The 19,010-nt window shown below is 34.7% G+C and overlaps 1 protein-coding gene and 1 pseudogene across 3 annotated transcripts; both read right to left on the bottom strand.

The window, feature by feature from the left end:
* Positions 1-1,709: 1,709 nt before the first annotated feature.
* LOC144552971 (protein DMP10-like) lies at positions 1,710-18,094 on the bottom strand. Of its 3 annotated transcripts, none has more exons than XM_078301027.1 (3): positions 17,879-18,094; positions 5,892-5,917; positions 1,710-2,519 (listed from the first exon to the last, which is right to left on the bottom strand). In XM_078301027.1, exons 1-3 carry the CDS (start codon positions 17,967-17,969, stop codon positions 1,929-1,931), a joined length of 708 nt encoding a protein of 235 aa, XP_078157153.1. In that variant the 5' UTR covers positions 17,970-18,094; the 3' UTR covers positions 1,710-1,928. The 3 variants fall into 3 exon arrangements, with proteins under 3 accessions (XP_078157153.1, XP_078157155.1, XP_078157154.1); XM_078301029.1 differs by lacking the exons at positions 5,892-5,917; positions 17,879-18,094 and adding exons at positions 2,599-2,735; positions 6,054-6,125; XM_078301028.1 differs by lacking the exons at positions 5,892-5,917; positions 17,879-18,094 and adding an exon at positions 2,599-2,842.
* LOC144552404 (protein DMP5 pseudogene) lies at positions 4,857-5,426 on the bottom strand (annotated as a pseudogene).
* Positions 18,095-19,010: the final 916 nt, after the last annotated feature.

Below are 19,010 nucleotides of genomic sequence, written 5' to 3' on the forward strand. Positions count from 1 at the left end.
ATATATATATTCTCGATTGTGGGTGATTCCACCCCGAGGTTTCAATTAGATCCCGAGGGTTTTTTCCTTGGATGTCATCTTCTACGGAATCAAATTTACTGCTCTTCTTTCAAAAAAAAAAAGAGAGGCAGAAACATGTTTTTTTTCTTCTTCTCAATCGTTTAAATGTTTTTAATAGTTCAGATTTGAGATAAAATTTACTGCTCTTTTCTTATCTTTAAACTGTTGAAAATATTAATTTAAACGCGCGGTTGAATTAATGAAGAAAAAGAAATCTGCTTTCCTTAGAGAAACAGTAGATTATCATCCATGTATCTTGTAATTAAAAGCGGACAAGTGAGCAATTTTAAGAGGTGGGAACATAAGAAATGATATATAGCGAAGTAAAAAAAAGGCTGGAGCTGTCATGCAAAGATGAGCTCCGCAGACAAGTAAAGGGAAGAAAAGAAAATTTTGGCACATAATTAATTGTTTGAAAATGAGAGACATGAAAGAAGGAAATTAAGGGGCAAATTAGTTTAGATCTTATTAAGTACGTGTTTAATTATAATATTTGGAATATTAATTAGAGTTTTTAATATATTTGAAATATATTAAAATTGTATTGAATAAATTTGTGATTTATTGTAATTTAGTAGGATAAATATTTTATTCAAAATTTTGAAAAAAAAAATATGTAAGTTAATTTATAGTTTTGAATTAGGTATACCTGAAATTGAGTGTAACAATTAAAGTCTCTTATTTGACAATTCTAAATCACATGGATTCGAATATTCAAAGTTTGCAACTTCTGTAGCACTCTTAATTGTTTAATTTTTTTTCCCCTTGTTCTCAACGACCTTTGCATTATAATCCAAAACTTATGCGTCACTTCTATGTTGATGTTGTAACAATTGCTTGCATATCAATCATTAATTTTCTAGTCATCATTTAAAAGTCAAACTCAATCGAACGGAAATTACGAAATATTTTTCTAGGAAACAAAGAAATTAAAAAAAAATATGGCCACAACTTGAAAATGGAGAACAATCGATGTAATTAATTTATAGAAAAAGGATGGGCCACACATATATTATTATATATATAATTTAAATATAAAATTTATATAATAATTTCTCTGGTCACGGTGATGTATGGAATGTGTGTTTATAAATTATTTTCCATCATAAATTAAGGAGAATTAAAAAAAAAAACAGCAAGGAATTATAGATTCAGTATGAATGGCTGATTGGTTTAGGAACAAGTTTAGAAGAGTAGCAACATAAGAACTTGTCTTTGATATAGTGGCAAAGGCACATGGTTCTCATGTGAGAAATCATGAGTTCGAAACTCACAAAGTGGAGAAATATTTTATAATATATATAGGAGTTTGAAAGTGTGTTGGGTGGCTTCACTCCTAATTAATACATGATTTCAAAAAAAAAAAAAAAGAGCAGCAATATTAATTAGAACAAGTGATTTTTTTTTTATTTCCATTAGAACAATTGATTTACGCTTAATTTTTAATTTGTTCTTTTTTGGGTCGAATTAAGTTGAAAATCTCATGGATTAGTTGAGTCCCAAACTCACAATTACTTGTAATTGTCCTTCTATTACGAAACCCCCCTCTAAGACCGGGTTATTACGCGCGCAAAACTAAATTTTAAAAAAGAAAAGAAAAACAATTACTAGGCCATTGTATGAACTTAATTAATATATACCAAAAATAATTAAGTAGGCCAATATTGTATTGCCTCTATATATATATATGTCTTTATGAATTAACTCTCTAGTTGAATTTAAAGCAGCTAGCTAGCTAGGAAATTCACTGTAACAAAGATTTAATGTTCTGCAATCTAATAAGGACTAATTAATTAATGATGAATGATGTACATATGATATATGTGTATGGTAGCTATTGCTAGATGAGATGAGATTTAATTGTTGAATCATGAGTGTTGTTTAGTGCCATTGGTGTAGCCGATGCCCTTCCGTGTGGTCGGGAAGATGGTGAAGACAAAGCTGGCCAAAACGGCAGCTCCAATCGGCAGATTAACAAACAACTCCTTCACGTTGGAGTCGGCACTGGGGAAGTAGCACCTCTGAACTCCTGTATCACTAAACGCCACGCCGAGGAAGACCAAGGACGAAAATATGGCATGCACAAAATCGACGATCCTGATCCTAAGCCTCTTGAGATTGTGAAATGTGTTGGTGGCCTCTTCATCCGTGCCGGTGAAATTAAAGACATAAAAACCCTTGAAGGTAGCGAGGCCGTAGTAGAGCTTGCCGTCCTTGCCCACCAGGCTGTCGGTGAAGGAGAAAAAAACGCAGGAGAGGAGGCAAAAGTAGATGAGTAGGGCTGTTAAGAACTTGTTCGATGTGTGGCATACACCGTTGTCAGTGAACGATGACGACAGTGATTCAAAGGCCAGAACTGTCCCTGTTGGCAACAGCTGCGCCAGGTTAGCCGTGCTTGATAAGGTTTTGTTCGTAATCAGCATCGAAGTCGAACTTGTCGGAACAGAAGCAGATAATGCCTGAAAATATATATACATGCATGGCTTATATACACACACACACACAATTAATGATCAAGTAATATAGCTAATTAATTACCTTTGGAGTCTCTTGGTTCAAGGCCGTGCCGCTTTCAAGGTCATTGCCATTGAGCTCTATTTGTGGTTGGTTTTTGACCGCTTGGATTGCCGGAGAGGATGATGCCATTAATATTGAATCGCCCAGAGCTTAGCTACCTAGCTAGCTAGCAAGGAAGAAAAATACAAGGACCTTGTAAAGAGAAAGAGGGAAGGCTGGAGTTGTAAGAGATGTGTGATGAATTATATATTATATATGACGACACATATATATGGATAGAATTAATAGAGAGATATTTATATATATGAAAACAGAAAGGGGCAAGGTAGGCCTTCTTCTTTTTTGGTCAGGATTCTTGAATGCAAATTTGGAAGGTAAACCTTCAAAACAAAATAAATATAAGTGTTGAATGGAATGGAATTATGGAATTAAATGGATGGAATAGTCAGTGCTACACACGTTGAGCTATCTATATCCATACATGCATTAAATATTAAACTATAGACCAAATTAACGGCTGAGCGCATGCCCTGAAGAGAAAAATCAATATGCCAAATGCCATACAAAGAGTGTTTAATTAGTTAAGCAACAGCATGCGGCCTGATCAAACTTCATCAGGTAAATATGGTATGTATGTATGTAAGGGTGTCAATGGATACGATACGGGTAGGATGGAAGCATTTTCATACCCATACTCATTAAGAATTTATCTTATACTCATACTCTATCCATATCTATTAAGAATTGACCTTACCTTATTCTATCCTTATCTGTTAAAATTATCGGGTAATGAGACGGTAGCGGGTGAATAACGAATAATATTAATATAATAATTAGTTTTATTATATTTTACAAATAGAACATAAAAAATCATAAATTTCACACATATACAATCACATACTAATAAAAAAAAATGTGTAATCAATCTATTATTTTTTTATAAAGCAAGAGAATTTAAAAACACAATCTCTTTCGATAAATTTTATTATTTGACTAAATAACAAAACGTGCAAATAAAAGTAATATATTTAATATTTTTATAGTAAAATACTAAATAACAAAAGCACATCACTAATTATTACTCAAACTATATTATATGAAATATTTCGTAAAAAAATTTCACCATCACTAATTATATATTATTCAAACATTATTATAAAATTTTAATTACCATGTAAGGTAATGGTTATGAAATAGGCTTTATCCGTACCCTTACCCGTTTAGGTAACAAAAAAAATCTTTACCCATATCCAATAAGCTAACGAAAAAAATATCTTATCCATACCCGCCTTATATATCGAATACGCGCGATATGGGTAGGAAAAACGGTTAGAAGGGTATCATTGACACCCCCATATGTATGTATGTTTGTATGTATGTATATATGTATGTATGTATGTATGTATCTAGATAAATATTAGATTTGTATTTCTTTGATTCTCATTTTTAACTTATTTTCGTTAGTTTTTATTTATTTTTATTGTTAGTAACGCAAGTAGAATACACTAAAATTTAGACTCTATAAAGAAAACACACACAAAAAGAGAAAAAAAAAATTGGGAAACAAGTCTGACGACAGATAAATTGTAAAAATATAAGAGATATGTATTCCAATATACAATTATTATGTGAGAGACTCCCTTCTCAATTCTCTTATAAAACATATTATAGCTAAATTTATCATATATTAAATGGGTTGGTGCTTTTGTCCAAAGGGCTTTGGACAAAATCTCATTCAAAGTCTATTTTAAGGCGTCCGATCTGTATTAAAATTTACACGGATAGTTTAGATTTATAGAGTCATTTAAAGTTATTAAGTTTTAAATATGTTGGTATAAATTTTAAAGCAAATCAAATGGTAAGATCTGGTTTTGGATGAGATTTTGTTCAAAACCCTTTGGACAAAATTCAATTCCATATTAAAGGGTGGAGTTTTTGTCCAAAGGGTATGGATTTTTGAAAAAAAACCATACCCGCACTTCTAAGACCGGATCAAGTTGGAAAAAATATATATTTTTGAAAAAAAAAAAAACACTACGCCATTGTATGAATTTAATACCAAAAATAACTATTCCATTAATTGTATTGCCTCTGTCTTTAATTATGAATTAACTGTCTAGTCTTGAAGCAAAAAAAAAAAAGAGAATTAACTCTCTAGTCTCTAGTTGAATTTGAAGCAGCCAGGAAATTCAGTACTATAAAAAAGAATTAATGATTTCCAATCTAACAGCTAACAAGGACTAAATCAATCAATGATGTACTACAGCTAAATGATATGTGGATTGTACTATAGCTAAATGAGATGAATTAATGGATCATGACTGGTGAGTGCCATTGGTGTAGCCGATGCCCTTTCGCGTGGTCGGGAAGATGATGAAAACAAAGCTGGCCAAGAAGGAGACTCCAAGAGGCAGCTTAATAAACAAAACCTTCACGTTGGAGTCGGAACTGGGGAAGAAGCACCTCTACACACTGGTATCACTAAACGCCACAACGAGGAAGACAAAGGACGTAAAGATGGCATGCACGAAATCGACGATCCTGATCCTAAGCCTCTGGAGATCATGAAATATGCAGGCAGCCTCTTCATCGGTGCCGGAGAAGTTAAAGACATAAAAGCCCTTGAAGGTGGCAATACCATAGTAGTGCTTGCCGTCCTGGCCCACAAGGCTGTCGGTGAAGGTGAAAAAGTCGCAAGAGAGGAGGCAAAAGTAGATGAGCAAGGCTGTTAAGAACTTGTTCGACATGTAGCATTGGCCGTTGTCAGTGAATGATGATGAAAGAGCCTCAAAGGCGAGACACTTTTCGCGAGGATAAAAAAATGACTTTTTGCGACGGACTACTCTCATTATTCAGCTTTTTCTTTTTGCGACGGTACTTTTTGCGACAGACGACCGTCGTAAAAGCATTTTTTTCCTCGCAAAAAGTGTCTACTTTGTTGTAGTGGTCCCTGTTGGCAGCAGCTGCGCCAGGTTGGCTGTGCTTGATAATGTTTTCTCCACCATATAGTCTGATTTGTAGGCAAAGATAATGCCTGCAAATATTTACATATTATAAGTCAAATATTAATTAATACTAATTAAAGAACAATTTAATCAATATATACATGTATATAACATACATATGTCATGATCTTGTATATATATGTAGTGCAAGGAGTAGAAGAAAATTAAATAATTATTTAATATATATACACTTACATATAAGTTCAATATTAATACTAAAGAACAAATTAATCAATATATACATATATAAGCAATTAATGATCTAGTGGTAGGGAAAGGAGGAGAAGATAATTAATAATAGGTAGTTACCTTTTGGGTGTTAGGAGGTGAAGTCTCTTGTTGGTTCGAAGCCGCGCCACGGTCAACGTCATGGACATTGAGCTCTATTTGTCGTTGGGGTTCCACAACTTGGATTGCCGAAGCGGATGATGCCATTAATAATATTGAATCGCCGATATATATCTTAGCTACCTAGCTAGAAAGGAAGAGAAATACAAGGAAAGGACCTTGTAAAGAGGAGAGAGGGAAGGCTGGGGTTGTAACTTGTAAGAGAGAGATGATGAAATTAATATGTATACTTTGACAAAATTACTTGTATAAAATTAAATACACAGAACTCCCATGAATTACCATTCCCTCCCATATTTTATTGATCAAAGAATATTTTTTTATATATTTACATGGCACCAGCCAAGGGTATTTAACATCAAGATTGAATCCTATTACCTCTTCTAATTTTAGAATATAAGGCTAGATAATACAACAAATCAATTCCTAAACCATCCAAGGAAGGTGGGCTAGGAAGAGGAGCTGCTGGATTGATTCTTTCCTTCTTTGCTTAATTGATTGTTTCCTTCTTTTGCTTGATATCAATTTGTTTCTCCTGCTGAATATTTTGTTTCCCTTGTTGATTATTCGGATCCCATGTGATTATTTCACACTCCCCCTCAAGTTGGCATGAAAAGATCGAACATGCCTAACTTGTCCAATACATCGTGAAACAACTTGCTTGGTACTGCTTTGGTTAAGATGTCCGCGAGCTGTTGACTAGATTTCACAAATGGGAAGTTGATTGTTTTTGTTTCTAAGTTTTCCCTGATGAAATGTCGATCCACTTCAATGTGTTTCGTCCTATCATGTTGGACGGGATTTTGAGCTATAGCTATGGCAGCTTTGTTGTCACATAATAGACTTATCTCCTTGCATGTGGGATATCCCAGTTCTTTTAATAGTTTTCGTAACCACAGTAGTTTACAGATACCTTTTGACATGCCACGAAATTCTGCTTCAACACTTGATAAAGCCACCACATTTTGTTTCTTGCTTCTCTAGGTCACTAGGTTGCCTCCCACAAAGGTAAAGTAGCCAGATGTAGATCTTCTATTTGTGTTACTTCCAGCCCAGTCCGCATTCGAATACCCCATAATGTCTAGATATCCATGAGCTTTAAATAAAATACCTCTTCCAGGAGACCCCTTTAGATATCTCACAATTCTAATAACCAGATCCATGTGTTTTTTACTAGGAGAATGCATAAATTGACTAGCTACTCCTACAACATATGCAATATCGGGACTTGTATGTGACAAGTAGATCAATTTTCCAACTAATCTTTGGTATCTCTCCCTATTCTCAGGTATTTGATCAGGGTTTATCTCAACCTTAGTGTTAGGTACCATTGGACTATCTGTGGGTTTGCACTCAAGCATTCCTAATTCCTTCAAAAGGTCAAGTACATATTTTCTTTGAGAGAGAAATATACCTTCCTTAGATCTCATTACCTCTATTCCCAAAAAATATTTGAGCCTTCCAAGGTTCTTCATTTCAAATTCTTGTGATAATTTCTCCTCTAGTCTGTGCATCTCTTCCTCATCATTTCATGTGATAATCATATCATCAACATAGATAATCAGAACTGTTAGTTTATCTCATTTTCGTTTAATAAATAGAGTATGATCTGAATCACACTGATCAAACCCATATTTCTTCATTGCTCCAGAGAATCTTCCGAACCATGCTCGAGGAGATTGCTTGAGACCATACAATGCCTTTTTTAGTTTACACACTGAATTTGTTGGTCCCGAATATTTAAACCCGGGTGGCAAATCCATATAGATTTTCTCTTCAATTTCTCCATGCAAAATTGCGTTCTTCACGTCAAATTGATGCAAAGGCCAATCCATGTTTGCTGCTAAGGATAATAAGACCCTTACATTGTTCAATTTTGCAACTAGAGAGGTCTCTTGAAAGTCTACTCCACAAGTCTTGCCTTGTATCTCTCAATGGTCCCATTGGCATTGTACTTGATGGAGTATATCCACCTACATCCAACTGATCTTTTGCCTTCAGGTAATTCTGTCACAGACCATGTCTCGTTCTTTTGGAGTGCCTCCATCTCGGTCTCCATTGCCTTTCTCCATTTGGATCACCAAGTGCCTCTTCTACTTTATTTGGAACATGTATTAAAGACAAGTTCAAAACAAAAGCTTTGGCTTCTTTTGTTAGTTTATTTAATGTCACAAAATTGGACATCAAAAATTTTGCAGGGTTTTTCGGATCATAATGTGGATCATACCGCTCTGGAGCCTTTCCACGATTGATTCTAGGCGGTAACTTTCTCGAAGATTCAGGAGCACTTACCTCAGGAGATGAGCCCAATTCTATCAATATATCGAGGCCAGCAGGACTCTCCCTTTCTTCTATTCTACTTTCTGACTTAGCCTGATTCTGCTGGATCTATTTTTGAATTTTCTGCTGAAAATGGGGATTCAGTTTCTGAATTTGCTGCTAGAAATAGGGATTCAGTTTCTGAATTGTCTGTTGGGGATTCAGTTTCTGAATATATGGGGATTTGATTTCTGAATTTGCTGCGGGGATTTGATTTCTGAATTTGCTGCTGGAATTGGGGATTCGGTTTGTGGCTTAGAACCAGAAATAGAAATTTTCGGCTCAGAAATTTGTAGCTAGGGGTGATTAATGAGCGAGCATGAGCGAGTTAGGGTATGCTCATGCTCGCTCATTAAGTAAATGAGCGAGTTTAAATGAGCGGATAAATGAGCGAGTTGTAAATGAGCGAGCTTTTAATGAGCGAGTTATGAGCGGCTCACGAGTTATGACTTATGACTCATAACATAATTATATAATGTGCTCACGCATAACAAAATTTGTTAAAAGTCATCATAAGAAAATCCAACAAATTGTCATAATTCATTTAAATGAGCGAGTTGTTATGACTATTACTTGTTTTGGACTTTAGGCGGAGGTTTTGGTTCTGCCGATTTATAAAAAAAAAATGAATATGAAACTATGAATATTAGTATATTACACATGATTAAATGTTACATTGTGCTCACTATATTACACAAGATTAAATATGAAACTATGCTCACTATCTATCAATCTTAATAAGGCAAGCTTGATGTTACATATAATTACATAGGATTAAATGTGGCAGGAATTAGATGTGGCAAATTCTTAATGAGCGAGTTATGAGCGAGTTGGGACATGCTCATGCTCGCTCATTAAGTAAATGAGCGAGTTGTTAATGAGCGAGTTTAAATGAGCGGATAAATGAGCGAGTTTAGGCGAGCTTTTAATGAGCGAGTTATGAGCGGCTCACGAGTTATGAGCGATTTACTCACCCCTATTTGTAGCTCAAGAAATAAGATTTCCTGCTCAATATTACTCTCCCCCTGAGAAGGAAACTCATTATTTTGGAAGTATGGTTCATCTTCTAAAAAATCAACATCCATTGTGATATACGTTCGGTTTGTAATGGGGTTGTGGCATCTATATCTCTTTTGATTTGTTCCGTATCCAAGGAATACACATTTTTCTGCACAAGGATCTAGTTTCGTTCTTTTATTCTTGTGGATGTGTATATAAATTGTACAACCAAAGATTTTAGGAGGCAAAGTAAGAATGGAAGGAAGATGGACAAACGATGTTAAGATCTGAAGAGGGGTTTTGAAATTCAAGGTTTTTGAAGGCATTCTATTAATGAGGTAAACTGCGATGGTAATGGCCTCTTCCCAAAATTTGGTTGGAACATTATTATCAATAATTAACGCTCTGGTTGTTTCCAAAATATGTCTATTTTTCCGCTCTGCAACCCCATTCTGTTGTGGTGTGTTAACACAAGATGTTTGGTGAATTATCTCTTTTTCTAGAAAAAAATCTTTTAATTCCCTATTTAGAAATTCTTCCCCATTATCACTCCTTAAAACTCATATTTTTTTCACATACTGATTCTTTATTAGATTGCAAAAAGATTTTATTACACTTGCAACTTCCCCTTTTGTTTTTAACAAGTATAACCAAGTCATACGAGTACAATCATCGACAAAGAGAACAAAAAATATATTGCCATGTAAAGTTTTAACCGGGGATGGTCCCCAGACATCGGAATGAACAAGAGCAAAAGGTTTAATACTTATATTATCATTTCTTTGAAAAGAGACACGGTGATTTTTGGCTTTAATGCACGTTGTACAATCAAAAGATTCTTTATCACATTTTTCAAAAATACCAAGAATAAGCTTTTTCATATACCCAAAAGATGGGTGCCCTAACCGTTTATGCCACTTGATAATTTGGTAAGAGGTGATTTCTCGAGACTTAACATGATGTACTCTTCCTTCACTAATATCTTCCATAACGTACAATTTTCTCCTTCTAGTACCACGCCCTAAAATCTCCTTCGTATGTGCATCCTGAAAAAGACAGAAACGTGGGTACATGAGTACAATACAATTCAAATCATCCGAAATCTGTCCAACAGAGAGTAGTTTTGATGACAGTGAAGGAACAAGTAAAGTATTAGATAATGATATTGAAGGTGTAAGAGATACTCTTCCTGCACCCGTAACCGGGTGTTTTTACCCATTTGCATTTACAATCTCGAGTCTTCGTGGAGTAACCAATTCGCAAAAATCATTTGGGTCATGCGTCATGTGATCTGACGCTCCTGAATCTATTATTCATTCAGAATTTTTATTAGTACCAATATTTAAATTACCTTCACCTAGTTGATTATGGTTGGAAACCGCTGGTATTATGGAAAAACCATGCTGTTGTGGACTTGCGTAAGTTGTTGCCTCATACTGCTTCTCTTCAATGGTTCGGTCAGCAGCTTTAGTGGTTCGGCCAGCAGCTGTTGACTGAATCATGTTCACATTTGGTCTTGCACAGTTGTACCCTCCAGTCTTCTTCTTCCCTTCTCGCCACCATTCAGGGTATCCATGGATTTCGAAGCATGTTTCTCTAGTGTGTCGTGTGCCCCCACAATGAGTGCATTTTAGGTGTTTTTTGTGATTAGATTTCTGGTTACCAGGTAGCATTTCGGAGGGACATTTCAGAGTGGGTTTAGTTCCGGCGTACATGACTACAGCCGACATCTCATCTCTCCCTACCATTAGATTATGGCGCACTTCTTCTCTCCTAACCTAGGCGAAGGCTTGTTCTGTGGTGGGAAGTGGAGAAGTTTGGAGTATATGTGCCCTTATTTGGTCCAGCCGATCACTAAGACCATTCAGAAAATTAAACAACCTTTCTTCTTGAACAATTTTGTTATACCTTTCGATATTCTCGATGCCAGTAAAGGTGTTGGGTCTACGATAGTCCATCTCTCTCCATAAACCTTGAAGTTCCTTGTAATAGGTTTCAACAGAGTTGTCTCATTGTCTCAAGTTATAGGTTTTACGCCTTAGATCATAGTACTGGGCAGAATCACTACCATCGAAAAAGGTCGTGGCGAGTGTTTCCCAAACTTCTCTTGCAGTGGAACAATTGATGAAGCTGCCAACTAATGAGTTGTCAAGGGATTTGATCAACCAACTCTTCACCATGGTGTCTTCAATCTCCCATCGTTTGTATGCCTCATCGGTTGGTAACGGAATTTTCTGGTCCCCTTTAACATACCCGAGTTTATCTCGAGTTTATAGTTCCATCTCAACCATTTGCGCCCAAATTCGATAATTATGGCCATCCAACTTTATGGTGATGCCTGAATTTGAGTTTTCGCTTGAATGAGATTGCCCCACGCCTTCAGAGGACTTATTCTGACTTTATGCCATGATTTGGGATAGCTTCTTTGAGAACTCTTCGATGAGAATTTTTGCTGTATCTCGCATGTCAATGCTTGATTATGGAGGTGTGCTCGTCATTTCTTGTCTAGCAGCGGAACACCAGAGATATAGGATTGAATGAGGTATCTAGATCACCTTCGGTATGACCATCTGCAATCTGTACCTCAAAACAATTATTGCTCTGATACCATGACAAAATTACTTGTATAAAATTAAATAACACAGAACTCCCATGAATCACCCTTCCCTCCCATATTTTATTGATCAAAGAATATTTTTTTATATGTTTACATGGCACCAGCCAAGGGTATTTAACATCAAGATTGAATCCTATTAGCTCTTCTAATTTTAGAATATAAGGCTAGATAATACAACTAATCAATTCCTAAACCATCTAAGGAAGATCGGCTAGGAAGAGGAGCTGCTAGATTGATTCTTTCCTTCTTTGCTTAATTGTTTTTTTTTCCTTCTTTGCTTGATATCAATTTGTTTCCCCTGCTGAATATTTTGTTTCCCTTGCTGATTATTCGGATCCCATGTGATCATTTCACATACTTAATATATATATGACGACCACACATGCATGTATATATAGAACAGAGAGATATTTATATATATATATATATATATATATATATATATATATATATATATATATAGATATATAGTTAGGCTGGGGTGCTATGGATAGCATAGTGGCCTCTATGCTACGGCTCAATATTCGAGTTTTCAAAATCCAAACGGTCGATCCGAACCGTTCATCTTATTCTCCATATTAATATCTGCTTGGAGACCAAATTTTACATTTTTCTAAATTTTTTTACTATTTATTAAGTATTTTACAAAATTGTTGATCCAACGGTGGCTGCACAAAACAGTAAAACCGTTGGATTAACGATTTTCAAAGTGGCTTAATAAATAGTAAAAAAATTCAGAAAATTATAAAATTTGGTCTCCAAGCAGATATTAATATGGAGAATAAGATGAACGGTTCGGATCGACCGTTTGGATTTTGAAAACTCGAATATTGAGCCGTAGCATAGAGGCCACTATGCTATCCATAGCACCCCAGCCTAACTCTCTCTCTCTCTCTCTCTCTCTATATATATATAGTAAGGCTTGGGTGCTATGGATAGCATAGAGTGCTACGGTGCTACGGCTCAATATTTGAGTTTTCAAAATCCTAACAGTCGATCCAAACCGTTCATCTTGTTCTCCATATTAATATGTGTTTGGAGACCAAATTTTACATTTTTTGAAAATTTTTTACTATTTTTTTAGCTAGATAGAAAATCACTTGATCTAAAAAATTTTGCACTATTAAGATATTTGATTTTCTATCTATCTAAAAAGATAGTAAAAAAATTTCAAAAAATGTAAAATTTGGTCTCAAAACACATATTAATATGGAGAACAAGATGAACGGTTCGGATCGTCCATTAGGATTTTAAAAACTCGAATATTGAGTCGTAGCACCGTAGCCCCCTATGTCATAGGACCCAAGCCATACTATATATATATATATATAGAGGAGGGTTCAAATGCCTCCATTTTTTGTGCCCCCATCATGCCTCCATTTTTAAAAACTTAAATAACTCAAAGTTTAAAACTTAAACGTCAAAATAAAACCGTTAGATATGATCTATGTTATTTTTTTTATATGTCCATAAAAAATTATCACATTTTGATTTTGCTTTTATGTGAATCAATAAGTTAAAAATTCAACGTCTAGAAATTATCCATATTAGTATATATTTTTGCAAGCTCAAGATGACAACTAAAATAAAGTTAAAATGCCATAATTTTTTCCACGTGCATAGATAAAATGATGTAGTTCACATCCAACGGTTTTATTTTGAATTTTAAGATTTAAATTTTGAGTTATTAAAGTTTTTAAAAATAGAGGCATGATTGAGGCACCAAAAATGGAGTCATTTGAACCCTCCTCATATATATATATATATATATATATATATAGAGAGAGAGAGAGAGAGATGGGCTATGGTGCATTGCAATGCATGGAGGGGTTTGTGCATTGGACCATAAATCTAAAATTCAAAATCCAAATGACCGATCCAAACCGTTCATCTTGTTCTCCATATTAATATGTGCTTGGAGACCAAATTTTACATTTTTCTAAATTTTTTTACTATTTATTAAGTATTTTACAAAATTGTTGATCCAACGGTGGCTTAACAAAACAGTAAAATCAGCAGCCACCGTTGGATCAACAATTTTGTAAAATACTTAATAAATAGTAAAAAAATTCAAAAAAATGTAAAATTTGGTCTCCAAGCACATATTAATATGGAGAACAAGATGAACGGTTTGGATCGGCCATTTGGATCTTGAATTTTAGATTTATGGTCCAATGAACCATAGCCCATCTCTCTCTCTCTCTCTCTCTCTATATATATATATATATATGAGGAGGGTTCAAATGCCTCTATGTTTTTGTGCCTCCATCATGCCTCCATCTCTCTCTATCATTTTCAAAGTTCAAACAGTCGATCCGAACCGCTCAACCTAACCTCCATACTAAAATATGTTTGGAGACCAAATTTTATATTTTTAGGAATTTTTTTACTATTTTTTTAGATAGGTACAAAATCAGTAAATCTGAACCATCTAAAAACAGTATTTTTGTACCTATCTAAAAAAATAGTAAAAAAATTCCTAAAAATATAAAATTTGGTCTCCAAACATATTTTAGTATGGAGGTTAGGTTGAGCGGTTCGGATCGACTGTTTGAACTTTGAAAATGATGGAGAGAGATGGAGGCACAAAAACATGGAGGCATTTGAACCCTCCTATATATATATATATATATATATATATATATGAGATAGGCTAATATGCTTTCGGTAGCATATGGGCCGAAATACACACGGTCAAAATTTGAAATTTCAAAATTCAAAAAGTCGATCTGAACCATTCATCTTGTTCTCCATATTAATATGTGCTTGGAGACGAAATTTTACATTTTTCTGAATTTTTTTACTATTTATTAAGTCACTTTGAAAATTGCTGATCCAATGGTGGCTTAACAAAACAGTAAAACTGTTGGAGCAACGATTTTCAAAGTGGCTTAATAAATAGTAAACAAATTCAGAAAAATGTAAAATTTGGTATCCAAGCACATATTAATATGGAGAACAAGATGAACGGTTCAAATCGACTTTTTGGATTTTGAAATTTCAAATTTTTGACCGTGTGTATTTCGGCCCATATGCTGCCGAAAGCACATTAGCCTATCTCTCTCTCTCTATATATATAAGGTAGGCCTTTTTCTAATTAAATCAAAATTCATGAATGCAAATTTTGAAGGTAAACCTTGTAAATATAGAAACTATAGACCAAACGGCTGACCGCATGCCTTGGAGAGAGAATCAATATGTACATGTGCATATCAGCATATGCCACATAAAGAGTGTCTAATCAGTTAAGCAACGAGCATGCGGCCTGATAAATCTACAATTCTTCATTAAGTAAATATAGTATATATATATATATATGACATGTACATGTTCATTAAAGTGGTGGTGCTACATGAGAAATGTATTTTATTTTTTTTTAGAGAGAAGAGATATATATTTCTTTGATTCTCATATTCTTAACTTAATTATTTTGGTTAGTCGTTCTATTTTTATTTTATTTTTGGTGATGGTCTGGTCTTGATCACATTCATTGTAACTTGGTTGGGTTTGGAACAAGAAATTAAGGCAAGTATAGACACTAAAATACATATATACTCTATATAAACAGCTCAAAGAGAGAAAAATTTGGAAAACATTAACCTGTCGGCCGATAAAAATATTTTACATTTACCATAAAAACATGTTATAGCTAAATTTATCACATTTACATGCATGTAAATTATTTATAAACATAACCATATATATATATATTAGGACTTGGCTACGGTGCTATGGGTAGCTAAGAGGCCTCCCGTGCTACGGCTCAATATTCGACTTTTCAAAATTCTAACGGTCGATCCGAACCGTTCATCTTGTTCTCCATATTAATATGTGCTTAGAGACCAAATTTTACATTTTTTGGAAATTTTTTACTATTTTTTTAGATTTATTGAAAATCGCTGTTTTTCAGACAAATCTTGATCATAAAAAACAGCGATATTCAATAAATCTAAAAAAATAGTAAAAAATTTCCAAAAAATGTAAAATTTGGTCTACAAATACATATTAATATGGAGAACAAGATGAACGGTTTGGATCGACCGTTAGAATTTTGAAAAGTCGAATATTGAGTCGTAGCATGGGAGGCCTCTTAGCTACCCATAACATATTAGCCAAAATCCTATATATATATATATATATGAGTACGGCTAACGCGCTTCCTCTAGCATATGGGCCGAAATGCTTCCGGTGGAAATTTGAAATTTCAAAATCCAAAAAGTCGATCTGAACCGTTCATCTTCTTCTCCATATTAATATCTGCTTGGAGACCAAATTTTACATTTTTCTGAAATTTTTTACTATTTATTAAGCCACTTTGAAAATTGCTGATCCAACGGTGGCTTGCCAAACAGTAAAAATCAGAAGCTACCGTTGGATCAGCGATTTTCAAAGTGGCTTAATAAATAGTAAAAAAATTCAGAAAAATGTAAAATTTGGTCTCCAAGCAGATATTAATATGGAGAAGGAGATGAACGGTTCAGATCGACTTTTTGGATTTTGAAATTTCAAATTTCCACCGGAAGCATTTCGGCCCATATGCTAGAGGAAGCGCGTTAGCCGTACTCTATATATATATATAGAGGTAGGCTAATATACAATCGATTGTTCCTGAGGTCCCATACAACCAAGTCATTTTCTGATTTTTAAAGTCGAAATGATCGATCCGAACCGTCTAAAAATAGTATTTGGTCTCCAAACATCTAAAAAACAGTATTTTTGTACCTATCTAAAAAAATAGTAAAAAAATTCCTAAAAATATAAAATTTGGTCTCCAAACATATTTTAGTATGGAGATTAGATTGAGCGGTTCGGATCGACTGTTTGAACTTTGAAAATGATGGAGAGATGGAAGCATGATGGAGGCACAAAAACATGGAGGCATTTGAACCCTCCTCTATATATATATATATCTAATAATAGAAAACTTGAACCCATAAATAGCAACCATGAATCCATGATCACCACATGATTCCATAATTGCATTCCCAGTAACTATGATCCCAATTAATTATAACTCTGTCTAAATTATCACATAACCACTTTGGTGCACCGCCATGCGGCCATTTTTATGAATACCTTAAAAAAAAAAAAAAAAATTTTAAAACTGTCTCCGCATTGATTTTTTTTTTTTTAAATTGCTTCGACTGCTGGGCTCATGGGCAACCCACCCTCCCTAGCAAACCATACCTTAGAGAGATCTTAATATTTTTATTTAAATAATTTTACGAAGAAAAAATTTTCTTCATAAAACTTGAACCCATAAATAGCAACCATGATCGCCACATGAGATTCCATAATTGGCCAGTAACTATGATCCCAATTATAACTAACAAGGACTAATTAATTAATGATGTACATATATATATATGTGTATGGTAGCTATTTCTAGATGAGATGAATTAATCAACGATGAAGATTTAATTGTTGAATCATGACTTTTGTTTAGTGCCATTGGTGTAGCCGATGCCCTTCCGTGTGGTCGGGAAGATGATGAAGACAAAGCTGGCCAAAAAGGCGGCTCCAATCGGCAGATTAACAAGCAACTCCTTCACATCGGTGTCGGCACTGGGGAAGTAGCACCTCTGAACTCCTGTATCACTAAACGCCACGCTGAGGAAGACCAAGGACGAAAATATGGCATGCACGTAATCGACTTTCCTGATCTTAAGCCTCTTGCGATCGGGAAATGTGTTGTCGAACTCTTTTCTCGTGCCGGTGAAATTAAAGACATAAAAATCCTTGAAGGTAGCGAGGCCGTAGTAGAGCTTGCTGTCCTTGCCGTCCTTGTCGTCCTTGCCCACCAGGCTGTCGGTGAAGGAGAAAAAAACGCAGGAGAGGAGGCAAAAGTAGATGAGTAGGGCTGTTAAGAACTTGTTCGATGTGTGGCATTGGCCGTTGTCAGTGAACGATGACGACAGTGATTCAAAGGCCAGAACTGTCCCTGTTGGCAACAGCTGCGCCAAGTTAGCCGTGCTTGATAAGGTTTTGTTCGTAATCAGCATCGAAGTCGAACTTTGGTTCAAGGCCGTGCCGCTTTCAAGGTCTTTGCCATCCATTTGTGGTTGGTTTTTGACCGCTTGGATTGCCGGAGAGGATGATGCCATTAATATTGAATCGCCCAGAGCTAATTAGCTACCTAGCTAGCAAGGAAGAGAAATACAAGGAAGGACCTTGTAAAGAGAAAGAGGGAAGGCTGGAGTCGTAAGAGATGTGTGATGAATTATGTATTATATATAGGGGTGTCAATGGGTACGGTACGGGTCGGGTGGTTTTCATACCCATACTTATTAAAATTGATCTTACCCATACCCTACCCATATCTATTAAAAATTGATCTTATTCTACCCTACCCTACCCTACCCTTACCCGTTAATATTATCGGGTAACGAAACGGTAGCGGGTGAATAACGGATAATACTAGTATAATAACTAGTTTAATTATATTTTACAAATTAAACATCAAAAACTCATTCATTTTAACACATATATAATTGCATTTCTAATAAAAAATAAAATAAATGTGCAATCAATTCCAACTAAATTATTTTTTATAAAGAATAAAAATTCAAAAACATGAATATACATTTAAGTGGGTTAGAAATTGAATTAAATATACATTTAAATGGGTTGGAAATTGAATTGAATATATATTTGGATTTTATAATTACCCTATAGGGTAACGGGTACGAAATAGTCATTATCCATACCCTTACTCATTTATTTAACGAAAAAAAATTCTTACCTATACCCATACCCAATAAACTAACGAAAAACAAATCTTACCCATACCCGTCTTATCGAATACGATACAGGTCGGGTAAACGGCTAAAAAGGTACCATTGACACCCCTAATTATATATGACGACACATATATATATATGGATAGAATAGAGAGATATTTATATATATGAAAACAGAAAGGGGCAAGGTAGGCCTTTTTTTTTTGTTCCGGATATATCCTTGAATGCAAATTTGGAAGGTAAACCTTCAAAACAAAATAAATAAAAGGATGGAAAAGTCAGTGCAACACGTTCAGCTATCTGTTATAACCTGAAAATTTAAACATGATTAATTAATAATAATCTCAATTAAGGGTTAATTAAAACAACATTATAATTAATTGAAAATTTGCAACCATAAAACTT

Source organism: Carex rostrata, chromosome 4 (assembly GCF_964058835.1).
Source record: "Carex rostrata chromosome 4, lpCarRost1.2, whole genome shotgun sequence".
Classification (NCBI taxonomy): domain Eukaryota; kingdom Viridiplantae; phylum Streptophyta; class Magnoliopsida; order Poales; family Cyperaceae; genus Carex; species Carex rostrata.